General features: G+C 23.1%; 1 protein-coding gene across 1 annotated transcript in view; it reads right to left on the bottom strand.

The window, feature by feature from the left end:
• Positions 1 to 5250: 5250 nt before the first annotated feature.
• Positions 5251 to 21231, bottom strand: part of rk (G-protein coupled receptor rickets) — a 244405-nt gene continuing 228424 nt past the window's right edge. The window contains exons 10-16 of the mRNA XM_073967502.1: positions 19136 to 19273; positions 18940 to 19080; positions 18688 to 18753; positions 18471 to 18614; positions 17782 to 18149; positions 5901 to 7712; positions 5251 to 5836 (exon numbers count right to left, since the gene is read on the bottom strand). Coding sequence (XP_073823603.1) covers positions 5385 to 5836; positions 5901 to 7712; positions 17782 to 18149; positions 18471 to 18614; positions 18688 to 18753; positions 18940 to 19080; positions 19136 to 19273 — 3121 coding nt within the window. The 3' untranslated portion in view covers positions 5251 to 5384. The remainder of the gene's footprint in view (positions 5837 to 5900; positions 7713 to 17781; positions 18150 to 18470; positions 18615 to 18687; positions 18754 to 18939; positions 19081 to 19135; positions 19274 to 21231) is intronic.

Raw genomic sequence — 21231 nt, 5'->3', positions numbered from 1 at the left:
AATATTTTTTTAAAAATCCACGATTATTGAAAAAATATTTTTTTAAAAATCCACGATTATTGAAAAAATATTTTTTAAAAATCCACGATTATTGAAAAATATTGAAAAAATATTTTTTAAAAATCCACGATTATTGAAAAATATTGAAAAAATATTTTTTAAAAATCCACGATTATTGAAAAATATTGAAAAAATATTTTTTAAAAATCCACGATTATTGAAAAATATTGAAAAAATATTTTTTAAAAATCCACGATTATTGAAAAATATTGAAAAAATATTTTTTAAAAATCCACGATTATTGAAAAATATTGAAAAAATATTTTTTAAAAAATCCACGATTATTGAAAAAATATTTTTTAAAAAATCCACGATTATTGAAAAAATATTTTTTTAAAAATCCACGATTATTGAAAAAATATTTTTTAAAAAATCCACGATTATTGAAAAAATATTTTTTTAAAAATCCACGATTATTGAAAACATATTTATTTTAAATCCACGATTATTGAAAACATATTTATTTTAAATCCACGATTATTGAAAACATATTTATTTTAAATCCACGATTATTGAAAACATATTTATTTTAAATCCACGATTATTGAAAAAATATTTTTTTAAAAATCCACGATTATTGAAAAAATATTTTTTAAAAATCCACGATTGTTGAAAAAATATTTTTTAAAAATCCACGATTATTGAAAAAAATATTTTTTAAAAATCCACGATTATTGAAAAAAATAGTTTTTAAAAATCCACGATTATTGAAAAAATATTTTTTAAAAATCCACGATTATTGAAAAAATATTTTTTAAAAATCCACGATTATTGAAAAAATATTTTTTAAAAATCCACGATTATTGAAAATATATTTTTTTAAAAAAATCCACGATTATTGAAAAAATATTTTATAAAAAATCCACGATTATTGAAAATACATTTTATAAAAAATAAATTATTGAAAAAATATTTTATTAAAAATCCACGATTATTGAAAATATATTTTATAAAAAATCCACGATTATTAAAAATATATTTTATAAAAAAATCCACGATTATTGAAAATATATTTCAAAAAACACACGATTATTGAAAAAATATTTTTAAAAATCCACAACTATTAAAAAAATTTAAATCCACGATTATTAACTTTTTTAAAAATCCACGATTATAAAATTTTTTAAAAATCCACGATTATAAAATTTTTTAAAAATCCACGACTATAAAATTTTTTAAATATCCACGATTATTGAAAAAAATATTTTTTTACAAAGTCCACGGTAATTGAAAAAATATTAAAAAAATGCACAGTTATTAGAAATTTTTTTTTTAAATATTATTTTTGAAAAAATATTTGTTTTTTAAATTCACGAATATTGAAAAAATATTTTTTTAAAAAACAATTTTTTAAAAATTATGAATATTTAAAAAGATTTTCTTTAAAATGTACTATTATTTATTTTTTTTAAACCACGATTATTTAAAAAATATTTTTTTACAAAATCCAGGGTTATTTAAAAAATATTTTTTTACAAAACCCACGATTATTGAAAAAATATTTTAAAAAATCCATGATTATTAGAAAATATTTTTTTAACATAATTTTTGAATTTTTTTTTAAAAACATTTGAAAAAAAAACAATTATTAAAAATTATTTTTTTTTTAAATCCACGATTACTGGATTTAAAAAAACCTCGATTATTAAAAAAATATTTTTTAAAAATCCACGATTATTGAAAAAATAAAAAAACACAATTATTAAAAATTATTTTTTTAAATCCACGATTACTGGATTTAAAAAACTCACGATTATTGAAAAAATATTTTTTAAAAATCCACGATTATTGAAAAAATATTTTTTAAAAATCCACGATTATTGAAAAAATATTTTTTAAAAATCCACGATTATTGAAAAAATATTTTTTAAAAATCCACGATTATTGAAAAAATATTTTTTAAAAATCCACGATTATTGAAAAAATATTTTTTAAAAATCCACGATTATTGAAAAAATATTTTTTAAAAATCCACGATTATTGAAAAAATATTTTTTAAAAATCCACGATTATTGAAAAAATATTTTTTAAAAATCCACGATTATTGAAAAAATATTTTTTAAAAATCCACGATTATTGAAAAAATATTTTTTAAAAATCCACGATTATTGAAAAAATATTTTTTAAAAATCCACGATTATTGAAAAAATATTTTTTAAAAATCCACGATTATTGAAAATATATTTTTTAAAAATCCACGATTATTGAAAAAATATTTTTTAAAAATCCACGATTATTGAAAAAATATTTTTTAAAAATCCACGATTATTGAAAAAATATTTTTTAAAAATCCACGATTATTGAAAAAATATTTTTTAAAAATCCACGATTATTGAAAAAATATTTTTTAAAAATCCACGATTATTGAAAAAATATTTTTTAAAAATCCACGATTATTGAAAAAATATTTTTTTTAATCCACGATTATTGAAAAAATATTTTTTTTAATCCACGATTATTGAAAAAATATTTTTTTTTAATCCACGATTATTGAAAAATATTTTTTAAAAATCCACGATTATTGAAAAAATATTTTTTTAAAAATCCACGATTATTGAAAAAATATTTTTTTAAAAATCCACGATTATTGAAAAAATATTTTTTTAAAAATCCACGATTATTGAAAAAATATTTTTTTAAAAATCCACGATTATTGAAAAAATATTTTTTTAAAAATCCACGATTATTGAAAAAATATTTTTTTTAAAAATCCACGATAATTAAAAAAATATTTTTTTTTTAAAATCCACGATTATTGAAAAAATATTTTTTTTTAAAATCCACGATTATTGAAAAAAATATTTTTTTTAAAAATCCACGATTATTGAAAAAATATTTTTTTAAAAATCCACGATTATTGAAAAAATATTTTTTTAAAAATCCACGATTATTGAAAAAATATTTTTTTAAAAATCCACGATTATTGAAAAAATATTTTTTTAAAAATATTTTTTTAAAAATCGATTATTGAAAAAAATTTTTTTTTAAAAATCCACGATTAATGAAAAAATATTTTTTTAAAAATCCACGATTATTGAAAAAATATTTTTTTAAAAATCCACGATTATTGAAAAAATATTTTTTTAAAAATCCACGATTATTGAAAAAATATTTTTTTAAAAATCCACGATTATTAAAAAAATATTTTTTTTTAAAATCCACGATTATTGAAAAAATATTTTTTTTAAAAATCCACGATTATTGAAAAAATATTTTTTTAAAAATCCACGATTATTGAAAAAATATTTTTTAAAAAATCCACGATTATTGAAAAACTATTTTTTAAAAAATCCACGATTATTGAAAAAATATTTTTTAAAAAATCCACGATTATTGAAAAAATATTTTTAAAAAAAATCCACGATTATTGAAAAAATATTTTTATAAAAATCCACGATTATTGAAAAAATATTTTTTTAAAAATCCACGATTATTGAAAAAATACTTTTTTAAAAATCCACGATTATTGAAAAAATATTTTTTTAAAAATCCACGATTATTGAAAAAATATTTTTTTAAAAATCCACGATTGAAAAAATATTTTTTTAAAAATCCACGATTATTGAAAAAATATTATTTAAAAAATCCACGATTATTGAAAAAATATTTTTTTAAAAATCCACGATTATTGAAAAAATATTTTTTAAAAAATCCACGATTACTGAAAAAATATTTTTTAAAAATCCACGATTATTGAAAAAATATTTTTTTAAAAATCCACGATTATTGAAAAAATATTTTTTTAAAAATCCACGATTATTGAAAAAATATTTTTTTAAAAATCCACGATTATTAAAAAAATATTTTTTTAAAAATCCACGATTATTAAAAAAATATTTTTTTAAAAAATCCACGATTATTGAAAAAATATTTTTTTTAAAAATCCACGATTATTGAAAAAATATTTTTTTTAAAACCCACGATTATTGAAAAAATATTTTTTTAAAAATCCACGATTATTGAAAAAATATTTTTTTTAAATCCACGATTATTGAAAAATATTTTTTTTAAATACACGATTATTGAAAAAATATTTTTTTAAAAATCCACGATTATTGAAAAAATATTTTATTAAAAATCCACGATTATTGAAAAAATATTTTATTAAAAATCCACGATTATTGAAAAAAATTTTTTTTTAAAAATCCACGATTATTGAAAAAATATTTTTTTAAAAATCCACGATTATTGAAAAAATATTTTTTTAAAAATCCACGATTATTGAAAAAATATTTTTTAAAAATCCACGATTATTGAAAAAATATTTTTTAAAAATCCACGATTATTGAAAAAATATTTTTTAAAAATCCACGATTATTGAAAAAATATTTTTTTAAAAATCCACGATTATTGAAAAAATATTTTTTAAAAAATCCACGATTATTGAAAAAATATTTTTTAAAAAATCCACGATTATTGAAAAAATATTTTTTTAAAAATCCACGATTACTGAAAAAATATTTTTTTTAAATCCACGATTATTGAAAAAATATTTTTTTTTTAAAAATCCACGATTATTGAAAAAATATTTTTTTTTTAAATCCACGATTATTGAAGAAATATTTTTTTTTAAAAAATCCACGATTTTTGAAATTATATTTTTTAAAAATCCACGATTTTTGAAATTATATTTTTTAAAAATCCACGATTTTTGAAATTATATTTTTTAAAAATCCACGATTTTTGAAATTATATTTTTTAAAAATCCACGATTTTTGAAATTATATTTTTTAAAAATCCACGATTTTTGAAATTATATTTTTTAAAAATCCACGATTTTTGAAATTATATTTTTTAAAAATCCACGATTTTTGAAATTATATTTTTTAAAAATCCACGATTTTTGAAATTATATTTTTTAAAAATCCACGATTTTTGAAATTATATTTTTTAAAAATCCACGATTTTTGAAATTATATTTTTTAAAAATCCACGATTTTTGAAATTATATTTTTTAAAAATCCACGATTTTTGAAATTATATTTTTTTAAAAATCCACGATCATTAATTTCTTTTTCTTGAAAATCCACGATTAATAAAAAAATTCCATGGACAATTCTGTGGACCTAAGCCTCTAAAGAGTTTATTCAACAAAAGGTGAGAGCTCTTTGAAAACTTGTATAAAATACTATCCCTTGAATTCCCCCATCCTTATCTAGAAATCACTCCCTAACCTTCGGCTTTACTTAAAACTAATTGAAACTTTATTCTTAGAGAAAAGCTTCAGTATTACCGATTGATCTAAAAAATATTGTCCTCTTTTGCTGTGACGGTTTCTGTTGTTGTTTTTGTTCCTTCTGATTCGGATATTTACGACCCATAGGTCATGGTGGCTTATCTTGGGGTTCAGGTGGTTGTAGTTGTGGCGGTGGTGAAATGGGGGTTGTTTGTGTTTGAGGTGATTGGGGAACATCTTTTTTACTATTACTACTACAACTAGGAATTGAGGTATTTGCTGATGCTGCAGCAGCTGCAGATGATGTTGAAGGACCAGTATTGGATGACATGACAATCGCCTTAACAGTCAAAGGCTGTTGATGATGGTGTGTCTTTTGAAGTGCAGCATAGAGGCCTGTGAATTCAGGACTTAAACCTGAATCACCATCTTCCATGACAACAGAACTATCAGCAGCTGAGGGAATGGTGGGTAAAAAGCGTACACCCAAACGTGGTGGTGATGAGTCTTCTTCCTCTTGGACAGCTTCCTGGCGTACCAAACGGGGTTTGGGTAGTGTTGAAGAGAAGTGATGTTGTTGCTGTTGCTTGTTGGGGTGGGCTGTGAGGAAAAACAGAGGAGGAGAATTAGTGAGGAGAAAATGTGAGAAAAATATTTGATATACTTATTATTGAAGGCAATGGTGTCGTACTGCCCGCACTAGACCTAGACAGCCGAAATGTTGAAGTACTGGCCGTTGTGGCCGATGCCGAAGAATCATTACGTGATGATGATAAATTCGAGTCTTGTGAAGTTTTCCTTGTTATCAACCATGTGGAATGTCTTCTTCGATTGGGGTCCATCATTTTCATGGGTATGGAGCAGGTATGACCGTGGGTATGTCCCGCCATGTGTTGACCTGTTGCATTACCATTACGCCAACTTGATGAGCGAGATGAACAAAAATTCTCACTGGATATGGAACTGGCCCTCAATTGTTTCTTTTGTTTCATCTCCGAGAATGGATATTGATAGGGATCATTTTTATTGCCACGACTAACACGGCCACGACGCTTGTCCAGTCGCTGTGGCCTATTGCGTTCACAACATGCCACACAGCAGGAGCACCATGACCATAGTTTTTGCCAACTGCGAGACCAAATAGAGCCCTCCTTTTCTTGTATCCGATGCCAAATAGGCATTTCGCTGGGCATCATCCGCAAACAGCGACAACCAGGTGGATGAACTGCCGGCAGAAGAGGTGGCAGTTCTTTGGGCAACCTTTCTGTGGTCATACCCCGGCCTCTGGTTATGGCTGCTGCGCCTCTCGTTACCCGAGTTTCCTCGAAATGTTTACACAAATTAACACAATCCTTTTTGAATTGTTTCGTCATAATGGCATAGAGAAATGGATTACAACACGAATTCAGCGGCAATATGAAAACGGTGAAAATTTTAGCCTGCTCCAGTGATATTAACTGCAAACCAAATATGGCCGTAATGGAAAAGAAAGCTATCGGCGACCAACATAAAAAATCTGTAAATACCAGCAATGCCATACGTTTGGCTATTCTCGAATCATTGGTGTTCCATGCCTGTGAACCTCGTATGGCCCAATACATTTTCAAATAGCATCCCATCAGTGTTAAGAAGGCACAACCATTTATAAACATTAAAGCTATGACATACGTGAGGCTGGCAATGCCGGTTGTTGTCTCAAAAGGCAGGCATACAGCAAATTTGCGATAATCCGATACACCAAGCAATGGTAAAACAGCCATGACCAATGCAAAAGTCCAGCCAACCACCATAATATAGGCAGCCTGTTTCAGTGACAAACGTTTATTCAAATGTATGGCATGGGTAATGGCATAGTTGCGCTCCAACGTAATCACCGCCAGGGTATAGACTGACAATTCAGAAGATAACACCGCCAAGAAACCACCAATTTGACACATTACCGACATTTGCCAAGGTATTGCAAACATACGAAACTCTCCCAAAGTGGAGGCATCAACAATCGCCAATATACCCAAATACACACCCATAAAGAAATCCGCCGCCGCCAAATTGCACACCAAAAAACGTGGCACATCCATTTTCGAGCGTGAGAATATCAAAACAAATACCACCGTGCCATTGCCCAACAGGGCCAGCAGGAAAACTACCCATACTCCACAGCGCAGTGTCCACCAATCAAATAAATCAGCACAGGGTAGAAATGGTCCAGGCATGGGTAGACATTGTATACTTCCGGGAGTGTGTTCCGTGCCAATTGTTGCGAAGAGGCCACCACCACCAAAAGAGGTGGCAAATGTGCCCGCCGTTCCAGTGGCTGTCTGCATGCTTCCGGTACCGGTACCCGTACCAGTACCGGTGCCATCCTCTTCAAAATACTCTTCCATATAGGTGGGTATGTTTCCCGGATAGGTAAAGTCTTGTCCAAAATTATCCCATATATCATGCATTTCAGTGCCAAATTTTTTACTCAGATTATCTAAAAAATAGAGAGAGAAAAAGAGAATTCTTATTAAGAAAGGTTTCTGTAATGAGGAGTTCAATTTCGTTTACTACCAAATCTACTGTCTTCTCTCTCATATGACTTCTTAAAAGGTTCTTTGGAAAATAATCTTAAATATATTCACGAAATAGCTCTAAAAGTTCTTAAAAAATATATACCTGCAAATTTTCACGAAAAAGAAATAAAAATTCTTAAAAAATGTTTAATTTTTTTCGCGAAAAAGCTCTATAGTTTCTTCAAAATATATTCTTTAAAAACCCACATTTAAAGCTCTGAAGGTTTTTGAAAAATATTTTTTAAAAAGCCCATGTTTAAAGCACTAAAATTCTTCCAAAATATTTAAAAAAAAACCCATTTAAAGCTCTGAAGGTTCTTGAAAAATATTTCTTAAAAATCCTACTTTTAAAGGACAAAAGGTTCTTCAAAAATATTCTTTAAAAAATCCACGTTTAAATATCGGAAGTTTGTTCAAAAATATTCTTTAAAAAATCCACGTTTAAATATCGGAAGTTTGTTCAAAAATATTCTTTAAAAAATCCACGTTTAAATATCGGAAGTTTGTTCAAAAATATTCTTTAAAAAATCCACGTTTAAATATCGGAAGTTTGTTCAAAAATATTCTTTAAAAAATCCACGTTTAAATATCGGAAGTTTGTTCAAAAATATTCTTTAAAAAATCCACGTTTAAATATCGGAAGTTTGTTCAAAAATATTCTTTAAAAAATCCACGTTTAAATATCGGAAGTTTGTTCAAAAATATTCTTTAAAAAATCCACGTTTAAATATCGGAAGTTTGTTCAAAAATATTCTTTAAAAAATCCACGTTTAAATATCGGAAGTTTGTTCAAAAATATTCTTTAAAAAATCCACGTTTAAATATCGGAAGTTTGTTCAAAAATATTCTTTAAAAAATCCACGTTTAAATATCGGAAGTTTGTTCAAAAATATTCTTTAAAAAATCCACGTTTAAATATCGGAAGTTTGTTCAAAAATATTCTTTAAAAAATCCACGTTTAAATATCGGAAGTTTGTTCAAAAATATTCTTTAAAAAATCCACGTTTAAATATCGGAAGTTTGTTCAAAAATATTCTTTAAAAAATCCACGTTTAAATATCGGAAGTTTGTTCAAAAATATTCTTTAAAAAATCCACGTTTAAATATCGGAAGTTTGTTCAAAAATATTCTTTAAAAAATCCACGTTTAAATATCGGAAGTTTGTTCAAAAATATTCTTTAAAAAATCCACGTTTAAATATCGGAAGTTTGTTCAAAAATATTCTTTAAAAAATCCACGTTTAAATATCGGAAGTTTGTTCAAAAATATTCTTTAAAAAATCCACGTTTAAATATCGGAAGTTTGTTCAAAAATATTCTTTAAAAAATCCACGTTTAAATATCGGAAGTTTGTTCAAAAATATTCTTTAAAAAATCCACGTTTAAATATCGGAAGTTTGTTCAAAAATATTCTTTAAAAAATCCACGTTTAAATATCGGAAGTTTGTTCAAAAATATTCTTTAAAAAATCCACGTTTAAATATCGGAAGTTTGTTCAAAAATATTCTTTAAAAAATCCACGTTTAAATATCGGAAGTTTGTTCAAAAATATTCTTTAAAAAATCCACGTTTAAATATCGGAAGTTTGTTCAAAAATATTCTTTAAAAAATCCACGTTTAAATATCGGAAGTTTGTTCAAACATATTCTTTAAAAAATCCACGTTTGAAGCTCGGAAGTTTGTTCAAAAATATTCTTTAAAAAATCCACGTTTGAAGCTCGGAAGTTTGTTCAAAAATATTCTTTAAAAATCCACGTTTAAATCTCTGAAGGTTCTTGAAAAATATTCTTTAAAATCAACTTTTAAAGCTCAGAAGGTTCTTCAAAAAATGTTCTATAAAAAATCCACGTTAAAAGCTCTGAAGGTTCTTCAAATATATTCTTTAAAAATCCACGTTAAAAGCTCTAAAGATTTTTAAAAACATATTCCTTAAAAAATCCAGGATTTCTTCATTAAAGAATCAACATTTAATGCTCTGAAGGTTCTTCAAAAATTATTCTTTAAAAAATCCACGTTTAAAGCTCTGAAGTTTCTTGAAAAAATATTCTTTAAAAATCGACGTACAAAGCTCTGAAGGTTCTTTAAAAATATTCTTTAAAAATCCACGTTTAAAGCTCTTAACCCACTTAGCGCCGAGAATTTTTTTGTGAGAAAACTTAAAATTATGTATGAAAATGACATTTTTGAGACTTTTTAATCATATTTTTAAACAATAACTTTTTTCTCTAAAACGTATAGTTTTCCTGCAATCGGACCTTCTTTTTAAAGTCCCGAAAACTTTGAAGGGTAATATAGGTGTATTTTTACATGCCAATCCCTTGGTTTTTGATTGAGAAAATACACTTACAACATTTCTAACAAATCCCTGACTTTATATGAATGTAACATTTATGATTAAATTTTTATCGCATATTTAAATTTTTCATCAAAAGTCGAAAATTACAAAAAAGTAGATTTTTGAATTGTTTGCTTTTTAGGCCAATTGCGTGGAAATGCATAGGCCAAATAAAGCTGTATAAGCATGAAATGACAGATAACAGACAATACTATAACAAAATGCAAAAAACCCCAAAAAAATATTCGAAAATATCTAAGTTTTGTGTAAATTTTTGCAACTATTTTTGGTGGCATTTAAACGACTAGTGGCTTTAAGTGGGTTAAAGCTCTGAAGTTTTTCAAGAAAATATTCTTTAAAAATCCACTATTATTGAAAGTAAACTTGTAATGGAGACGACGCCAACATATGCCAAAAGGTATATGTTGGCACGACTAAAACCAAACTTAAAACACGACTCTCTGGACACAAATCAGATCAAAAGATGGACAAACCTATTGAACAAAAAACAGCTTTAGGGGCCCACTGTATGAAAACGGGACACAAACCAGATTTTAAAAACGTTGACATTCTTGCACATGAAAATAATTACAAAAGACGATATACTCTACAGATGCTTCATATTATTAACACTCCCACTGACAAAAGAATTAATTATAAAACTGACACAGACCACTGTGCACATATGTATAGAAACATAGTTCATAAGTACCGACAAAAAGCTTAGTTGACGTTGACATTAAAAAGACAACAGTCGCTCTTCTTCCATAAATAAATGTAAATAAAATATTTTGTGTTACATTTGTATTTTATAATTTGTAATAATAAAATTGTGTTTTTAATAATAGATCCCTGAGGATGATTGTCGAAGACAATTGAAATATTGGAAATAAAATTTAATCAACCAAAATAAAACAACAATCTTTTTAATGACCTTCAGCCAAACTATCGCCAAACAAAAAAAATATATTTTTTTTAAATATCCACAATTATTGAAAAAATATTTTTTTTTTTAAATCCACGATAATCAGTCAACTTCAAACACTTTTCAACGGTGGCAAAATACCCCTCAGTAATGCTGGAGACATTTTCTGAGTATTTAAGCCTTGCACAACTTCTCTACAAGTGGTGTCTTAGACACGCCGTTCGGACTCGGCGATAAACAGTATGTCCCATATCATTGAGCTAATATGAATCGGGGAGCATTCATTGATATGAGAGAAGTCTCCACTGTCCCACATGGGATGTTTGTGGAACAATTATTATTATTATAATCAAAAAATTATATAGATTTTTGCAAATCAGCGATTATTGAAAAAAGGAGTTACGAAATAAGTCCCCAATGAAATAAGTCCCCAAACTGAAAATGAAATAAGTCCCCAAATTCTTGTATGAAATAAATCCCCAGAAAAATGAAATAAATCCCCAAAAATTTAAATTATAGTTGTTGTTATGTGTATAAAATTTTGGGGTTTTATTTCATTTTCAGTTTGGTGAGTTATTCATTGGGGACTTATTTCGTAACGTTTTGAAAAAATAGCTTTTAAAATCCACGATTATTGATTTTTTTTAAGAAAATCCACGATTATTGATAAAAATATTTTTTTTTTAAAAATCTACTATTACAGCTTTTTTTAAATAAGTTATTGAGTAAAATTCAAAATAAATCATTTTGAAATTTCAAATAATTATTTTGAAAAAAAAAATAAAAATAAAATTCAAGATTATTAAACAATATTTTTTAAAAATTCAAAATGATTTAATTTTTTTAAATCCACGATTATTGACATTTTTTCTTAAATCCACGATTATTGAAATTTTTTTTAAATCCACGATTATTGAATTTTTTTTTTAAATCCACGATTATTGAAATTTTTTTAAATGCACTATTATTGAATTTTTTTTAAAAAATCCACGATTATTGAAAAAATTGTTTTTAACAATCCACGATTATTGAATTTTTTTTAAATTCACGATTATTGAAATTTTTTTAAATGCACGATTATTGATTTTTTTTAAATCCACGGTTATTAAAAAAATTGTTTTTAAAAATCCACGATTATTGAAAAAAGTGTTTTCTAAAAATCCACGATTATTAGAACAATATCTTTATAAAAATTTACGATTATTGAAAAAATATTTTTTTTAAAAATCTACGATTATTGAAAAAATATTTTTTTTAAAAATCTACTATTATTGATAAAATATTTTTTTAAAAATACCCAATTTATTGATAAAATATTTTTTTAAAAATACCCAATTTATTGAGAAATATTTTTTAAAAATTCACGTTTACTGAAAAAAATATTTTTTTTAAAATCCACGACTACTGAAAAAAATATTTTTTTTAAAAATCCACGATTACTGAAAAAAGTATTTTTTTTAAAATCCACGATTATACAATTTTTTATCCACGATAATTGAAACAACATTTTTTTTAAAAATTCCACGTTTATTGAATAAATATTTTTTTTTAAAAAAATCCACGATTATTGAAAAAATATTTTTTATTTTGTTTTTTTTTTGATTTTTTTTTCAATAACATATTTTTAATTTTTTTTCTCAATTTAAAGAATTATTTTTTTTTAACCGTTTATATTTAAAATTTTTTTAATAATGCTTAAATTTTAAAAATATTTTTTTTTGAATTCCACTATCATTGACATTTTTTTTTTTAAATCTGCAAAAATTTAAAAAAAAGTAAAAAATCAATGAATTTAAATATTAATATGAAAAAATATTTTTTTAAAAATCCACGATTATTGAAAAAATATTTTTTTAAAAATCCACGATTATTGAAAAAAATATTTTTTTAAAAATCCACGATTATTGAAAAAAAAATTTTTTTAAATCCACGATTATTGAAAAAATATTTTTTTACAAATCCACGATTATTGAAAAAAATATTTTTTTAAAAATCCACGATTATTGAAAAAAATATTTTTTTAAAAATCCACGATTATTGAAAAAATATTTTTTTAAAAATCCACGATTATTGAAAAAATATTTTTTTAAAAATCCACGATTATTGAAAAAATATTTTTTTAAAAATCCACGATTATTGAAAAAAATATTTTTTTAAAAATCCACGATTATTGAAAAAATATTTTTTTAAAAATCCACGATTATTGAAAAAATATTTTTTTAAAAATCCACGATTATTGAAAAAATATTTTTTTAAAAATCCACGATTATTGAAAAAATATTTTTTTAAAAATCCACGATTATTGAGAAAATATTTTTTTAAAAATCCACGATTATTGAAAAAATATTTTTTTAAAAATCCACGATTATTGAAAAAATATTTTTTTAAAAATCCACGATTATTGAAAAAATATTTTTTAAAAAATCCACGATTATTGAAAAAATATTTTTTAAAAAATCAACGATTATTGAAAAAATATTTTTTTAAAAATCCACGATTATTGAAAAAATATTTTTTTAAAAATCCACGATTATTGAGAAAATATTTTTTTAAAAATCCACGATTATTGAAAAAATATTTTTTTAAAAATCCACGATTATTGAAAAAATATTTTTTTAAAAATCCACGATTATTGAAAAAATATTTTTTAAAAAATCCACGATTATTGAAAAAATATTTTTTAAAAAATCAACGATTATTGAAAAAATATTTTTTTAAAAATCCACGATTATTGAAAAAATATTTTTTTAAAAATCCACGATTATTGAAAAAATATTTTTTTAAAAATCCACGATTATTGAAAAAATATTTTTTTAAAAATCCACGATTATTGAAAAAATATTTTTTTAAAAATCCACGATTATTGAAAAAATATTTTTTTAAAAATCCACGATTATTGAAAAAATATTTTTTTAAAAATCCACGATTATTGAAAAAATATTTTTTTAAAAATCCACGATTATTGAAAAAATATTTTTTTTTAAAAATCCACGATTATTGAAAAAATATTTTTTAAAAATCCACGATTATTGAAAAAATATTTTTTTAAAAATCCACGATTATTGAAAAAATATTTTTTTAAAAATCCACGATTATTGAAAAAATATTTTTTTAAAAATCCACGATTATTGAAAAAATATTTTTTTTAAAAAATCCACGATTATTGAAAAAAATTTTTTTTAAAAATCCACGATTATTGAAAAAATATTTTTTAAAAATCCACGATTATTGAAAAAATATTTTTTTAAAAATCCACGATTATTGAAAAAATATTTTTTTAAAAATCCACGATTATTGAAAAAATATTTTTTAAAAAATCCACGATAATTGATAAAATATTTTTTTAAAAATCCACGATTATTGAAAAAATATTTTTTTAAAAATCCACGATTATTGAAAAAATATTTTTTTAAAAATCCACGATTATTGAAAAAATATTTTTTAAAAAATCCACGATAATTGATAAAATATTTTTTTAAAAATCCACGATTATTGAAAAAATATTTTTTTAAAAATCCACGAATATTGAAAAAATATTTTTTAAAAATATACGATTATTGAAAAAATATTTTTAAAAATTAACGATTGTTAAAAAAACATTTTTTTTAAAATTCACGATTATAGTAAAAATAGTTTTTTAAAAATTCACGATTATAGTAAAAATAGTTTTTTAAAAATTAAAAATCACGATTATTTAACAAATTTTTATTAAAAATCACGATTATTGAAGAAAAATATTTTTTAAAATTACTATGAATGAAAAAATATTTTTGAAAATCACGATGAATGAAAAAATATTTCTTAAAAAAACTACGATTTTTTAAAAAATATTTTTAAAAATATTTACGATTATTAAAAAAATATTTTTTAAAAATTTCACGATTATTTAAAAAATATTTTTTTAGAAATCCATAATTATTAAAAAAAATATTTTTTAAAAATCCACGATTATTTAAAAAAAAATATTTTTTAAAAATCCATAATTATTGAAAAAAATATTTTTTAAAAATCCACGACTATTGAAAAAATAATTTTTAAAAATACACGATTATTGAAAAAATAATTTTTAAAAATCCATTATTATTGAAAAAAATATTTTAAAAAATCCACTATTATTGAAAAAATATTTTTTACAAATCCACGAATATTGAAAAGGATATTTTTAAAAAAACCCACGATTATTGAAAAAATATTTTTTAAAAAATCCACGATTATTGAAAAAATATTTTTTAAAAAATCCACGATTATTGAAAAAATATTTTTTAAAAAATCCACGATTATTGAAAAAATATTTTTTAAAAAATCCACGATTATTGGAAAAATATTTTTTAAAAAATCCACGATTATTGAAAAAATATTTTTTAAAAAATCCACGATTATTGAAAAAATATTTTTTAAAAAATCCACGATTATTGAAAAAATATTTTTTAAAAAATCCACGATTATTGAAAAAATATTTTTTAAAAAATCCACGATTATTGAAAAAATATTTTTTAAAAAATCCACGATTATTGAAAAAATATTTTTTAAAAAATCCACGATTATTGAAAAAATATTTTTTTAAAAATCCACGATTATTGAAAAAATATTTTTTTAAAAATCCACGATTATTGAAAAAATATTTTTTAAAAAATCCACGATTATTGAAAAAATATTTTTTAAAAAATCCACGATTATTGAAAAAATATTTTTTTAAAAATCCACGATTATTGAAAAAATATTTTTTTAAAAATCCACGATTATTGAAAAAATATTTTTTTAAAAATCCACGATTATTGAAAAAATATTTTTTTAAAAATCCACGATTATTGAAAAAATATTTTTTTAAAAATCCACGATTATTGAAAAAATATTTTTTTAAAAATCCACGATTATTGAAAAAATATTTTTTTAAAAATCCACGATTATTGAAAAAATATTTTTTTAAAAATCCACGATTATTGAAAAAATATTTTTTTGAAAATCCACGATTATTGAAAAAATATTTTTTTAAAAATCCACGATTATTGAGAAAATATTTTTTTAAAAATCCACGATTATTGAAAAAATATTTTTTTAAAAATCCACGATTATTGAAAAAATATTTTTTTAAAAATCCACGATTATTGAAAAAATATTTTTTTAAAAATCCACGATTATTGAAAAAATATTTTTTAAAAAATCAACGATTATTGAAAAAATATTTTTTTAAAAATCCACGATTATTGAAAAAATATTTTTTTAAAAATCCACGATTATTGAAAAAATATTTTTTTAAAAATCCACGATTATTGAAAAAATATTTTTTTAAAAATCCACGATTATTGAAAAAATATTTTTTTAAAAATCCACGATTATTGAAAAAATATTTTTTTAAAAATCCACGATTATTGAAAAAATATTTTTTTAAAAATCCACGATTATTGAAAAAATATTTTTTTAAAAATCCACGATTATTGAAAAAATATTTTTTTTTAAAAATCCACGATTATTGAAAAAATATTTTTTAAAAATCCACGATTATTGAAAAAATATTTTTTTAAAAATCCACGATTATTGAAAAAATATTTTTTTAAAAATCCACGATTATTGAAAAAATATTTTTTTAAAAATCCACGATTATTGAAAAAATATTTTTTTTAAAAATCCACGATTATTGAAAAAAATTTTTTTTAAAAATCCACGATTATTGAAAAAATATTTTTTAAAAATCCACGATTATTGAAAAAATATTTTTTTAAAAATCCACGATTATTGAAAAAATATTTTTTAAAAAATCCACGATAATTGATAAAATATTTTTTTAAAAATCCACGATTATTGAAAAAATATTTTTTTAAAAATCCACGATTATTGAAAAAATATTTTTTTAAAAATCCACGATTATTGAAAAAATATTTTTTAAAAAATCCACGATAATTGATAAAATTTTTTTTTAAAAATCCACGATTATTGAAAAAATATTTTTTTAAAAATCCACGAATATTGAAAAAATATTTTTTAAAAATATACGATTATTGAAAAAATATTTTTAAAAATTAACGATTGTTAAAAAAACATTTTTTTTAAAATTCACGATTATAGTAAAAATAGTTTTTTAAAAATTCACGATTATAGTAAAAATAGTTTTTTAAAAATTAAAAATCACGATTATTTAACAAATTTTTATTAAAAATCACGATTATTGAAGAAAAATATTTTTTAAAATTACTATGAATGAAAAAATATTTTTGAAAATCACGATGAATGAAAAAATATTTCTTAAAAAAACTACGATTTTTTAAAAAATATTTTTTAAAAATTTCACGATTATTTAAAAAATATTTTTTTAGAAATCCATAATTATTAAAAAAAAATATTTTTTAAAAATCCACGATTATTTAAAAAAAAATATTTTTTAAAAATCCATAATTATTGAAAAAAATATTTTTTAAAAATCCACGACTATTGAAAAAATAATTTTTAAAAATACACGATTATTGAAAAAATAATTTTTAAAAATCCATTATTATTGAAAAAAATATTTTAAAAAATCCACTATTATTGAAAAAATATTTTTTACAAATCCACGAATATTGAAAAGGATATTTTTAAAAAAACCCACAATTATAGAAAAAAAATACTTTTTTAAAAATTAAAAATCACGATTATTTAAAAAATTTAATTTAAAAATCACAATTATATTCTTATATTTTTTATAATTTAATATCGTGGATTAAAAAGGATTTTTTTGTAAATCGTATAATACTTACGTAATTGCGGCCATATATCCATCATACTGTTGTTCCATAAACTCATATCGAATTCTGCATCGGACGGAAAAAGTACCGCCTCCTGTACCAGTGGTGGTTTTTTACTTGCCGACATTGCCACTAACGGGATAAATGGACAGCAATGATAGGCATAGGACAATATCAGCGTTTGTATCCGAGGAAATGTTTCGGGAGAGGGGAAATCTCTCAATTTTGGATTATTGAAGGTTTTCAAATGCAGCAAACGTTGCAAACCATTCGATGGTAACTCGGGAAATATATTATTACCCAAATTTAGATCTTCCAACGAAGAGAAACCCACAAAGGCATCTTTGTGGATGTAAGAGATTTGATTACCTTCTAAATCTCTAAAACAAAGAATAACACATTCACGCTCGTTTATTTCATACAAATACACACGAAAGAAAAATTTTTGGTTATAAGAAACTTTACATGTATAAGATAAATATTCGGTTATAGGAAACTTTATGAAAATATGGCTTTTAGACTTTTTTGTTGAAGAGCATAATTTTTTGTTAAATTCGTTTATAAGTAACAAAAATTCGGTTATAAGAAACTTTATGAAATTTCGTTTTTAAAACACATTTTTTTTATTATTTTCAAAGTTTCTTATATCCATAATTTGTTTCATACATATATGTGATTGGTTCCAGAAGTAATTCACTTACAATAATTGTAATTTGGCTATGCCCTGAAAGGCATCATGAGGTATTGTTTTTATGTAATTATATGATAATAATAAATCATGTAATTGTTTTAAGCCTTGGAATGGACGTCCTTGTAAATTGTCTATAAGGTTGCTTGATAAATCTCTGAAATTTGGACAGAAACATATTTAGCATTCCTCATTTATCGGAAATTCGTTTCATGGATTATCATACTTACAACAGTCTCAACTCTCTGCAATGTGCTAATGAGGGAATGGTTCGTATGGAATTTGTTTTTAGCTCTCTGAAAAAGAAAAGATATCAGTGATAGAATAACGTTTAAACGAAAATTCATTTCAGTAGTTATTTGAATGGTCCATATGTCATTTTTTTATCTAAAATAATTTATGTTCATTAAGTAAATTATAACCTATTTTTATTTTTTTGGGATTCTCGATTCTCTTAAAATTTTCCTCGTTAATTTACTTACAAACTTCTCAGTCTTGGTGTTTGATGGCATAAATTTCCTGGCACCTCCACTATACCAGCACGATCTAATTTTAATATTTCCAATGAATAGCTGCCTTCTAAGTCTGGAAATGTTTTTAGAAATCGAACATCGGATAATATTCTGTAGAGGAAAAGAAATGTAATTCTGGGACCTATTACAATTTCATGTTACTTACAATTTTCTCAACTTTGTCATGCCTTTTAATGCCCCAGGCATTATTTGAGAAATTGGATTCGCTCGCAAATCCAAGGTTTGCAGGGTCTTCGGCAGATCGGTATCGTTGATCCATCTCAGGCGATTACTTGTGGCTGAACTGAAATGAACAACGAAAACCAAAATAGGTTAAGGATGTAAAAATGTTTTGAATCGAATTGAAAAGTCTATATCAAGTAAAGGAAAAGTGGGGTTTTTAAAGTATATTTCAATTACTTTATCGTGTCAAGGAAACGTGGATCTTTTAAAGATTATTTCGAAGCCCTTATCCTGACAAGAAAACGTGGATTTTTAAATTCTATTTCAAAGACTGTATAGACCCAATGAAACATGAATTTTTTACAGAATATTTCAAAGCCGTTTTGGAGGCAAGAAAACGTGAATTTTTTTACAGAATATTTCAAAGCCGTTAGGTGGGGAAGAAAACGTGGATTTTTTAATAAATATTTCAAAGCATGTATGGAGCCAATAAAACGTGAATTTTTTAATAAATATTTCAAAGCATGTATGGAGCCAATAAAACGTGAATTTTTTAATAAATATTTCAAAGCATGTATGGAGCCAATAAAACGTGTATTTTTTACAGAAAATTTCAATGTATAATAATATTTCAAAGAAAGAAAAAAAAAACACGATTTGTGGAAAACCATTCTTTAAAAAATCCACTATTTTAGGAAAAATATTCCTAGAAAAATCCATCGCTTTGGAAAGATACTTTTTAAAAATCCACGATTTTTGGACAAATATTCATTAAAAAATCCACGATTTTTGGAAAAATATTCTCTAAAAAATCCAAGATTTTTGGAAAAATATTCTTTAAAAAATTTACGAGGTTTGAAAATTATACTTAAAAAAATTTATGATTCTTAGAAATATATTCTTTAAAAAATCCATGATTTTTGGAAAAAGTATTCTTTAAAAATCCATGATTTTTGAAAAATCCACGAATTTTGGAAAAATGTTCTGAAAAATATACACGATTTTAGGAAAAAATATTTTTTTAAAAATTCACAATATTTGGATAAATATTTTTTAAAAATAATTAAATAATTTTTTAAAATAAATTTGGAAAAATATTCTTAAAAAACCCACGACTTTCAAAAAAATCTTTAAAAATTTCACGATTTTTGGAAAAAATATTCTTTAAAAAATCCTGGATTTTTGGAAAAATATTCTTTAAAACAGATTCTTTAAAAAATCACGATTTTTTGAAAAATATTCTTTAAAAAATCCACGAATTTTGAAAAAAATATTCTTTAAAATCCACGATTTTTGGAAAATATTCTTTAAAAAATCCAAGATTTTTGGAAAAGGCACGGGCGGATTGGAGCTTTGTTAAAAACAAAAAACAAAATTCCAATAAACAACCTCACAGGCAACTGTGTTGGTGTTCTTTTCAACTCACAGAATTCGAAGAATTCTTAGTTGATACGTGCTGACATGTTGCAAAATATTTTGATTTTGGAGTTTCTTTGGAAAAGCCGAAAAGTGAGTATGATTCTCATTCATATGAGAATACTAGACACTTAAAGAGTTCGGTTTTTCGCTAAAAAGGCATCATTTCAAAAACTGAGAAGCCAATTGATAATTCCCTTCGCCGGGATGAAATCATGATATTGGTAGCGATCAGTAAAATTTTGCAACACTGTCAGTTCGTTTTGAAAAACATTACTCTCTGTAATAGAGGGTAATAAATGAAGTTGAGCCAATGGGGGAATACTCCACTCAAACAATCGAAAATCCAAGATTTTTGAAAAAAATATTCTTTAAAAATCTACGATTTTTGGAAAAATATCCTTTAAAATTCCACGATTTTTGGAAAAATATTCTTTAAAAAATCCACGATTTTTAGAAAAATATTATGTAAAAAACACGATTTTGGAAAAAATAATTTTTACAAAATCCACGATTTCCAGAAAAATATTATGTAAAAAATACACGATTTAGGGAAAAATAATTTTTAAAAAATCCACCATTTTTGGAAAAAAATATTCCTTAAAAAATCCACGAATTTTGGAAAAATATTCTTTAAAAAATCCTCGATTTTTGGAAAAATAT

The sequence above is a fragment of the Musca autumnalis genome, unplaced genomic scaffold, assembly GCF_047663935.1.
Source record: "Musca autumnalis isolate F117 unplaced genomic scaffold, ASM4766393v1 scaffold_2, whole genome shotgun sequence".
In the NCBI taxonomy this organism is placed as follows: Eukaryota; Metazoa; Arthropoda; class Insecta; order Diptera; family Muscidae; genus Musca; species Musca autumnalis.
This window is presented reverse-complemented; position numbering and strand designations above follow the sequence as displayed.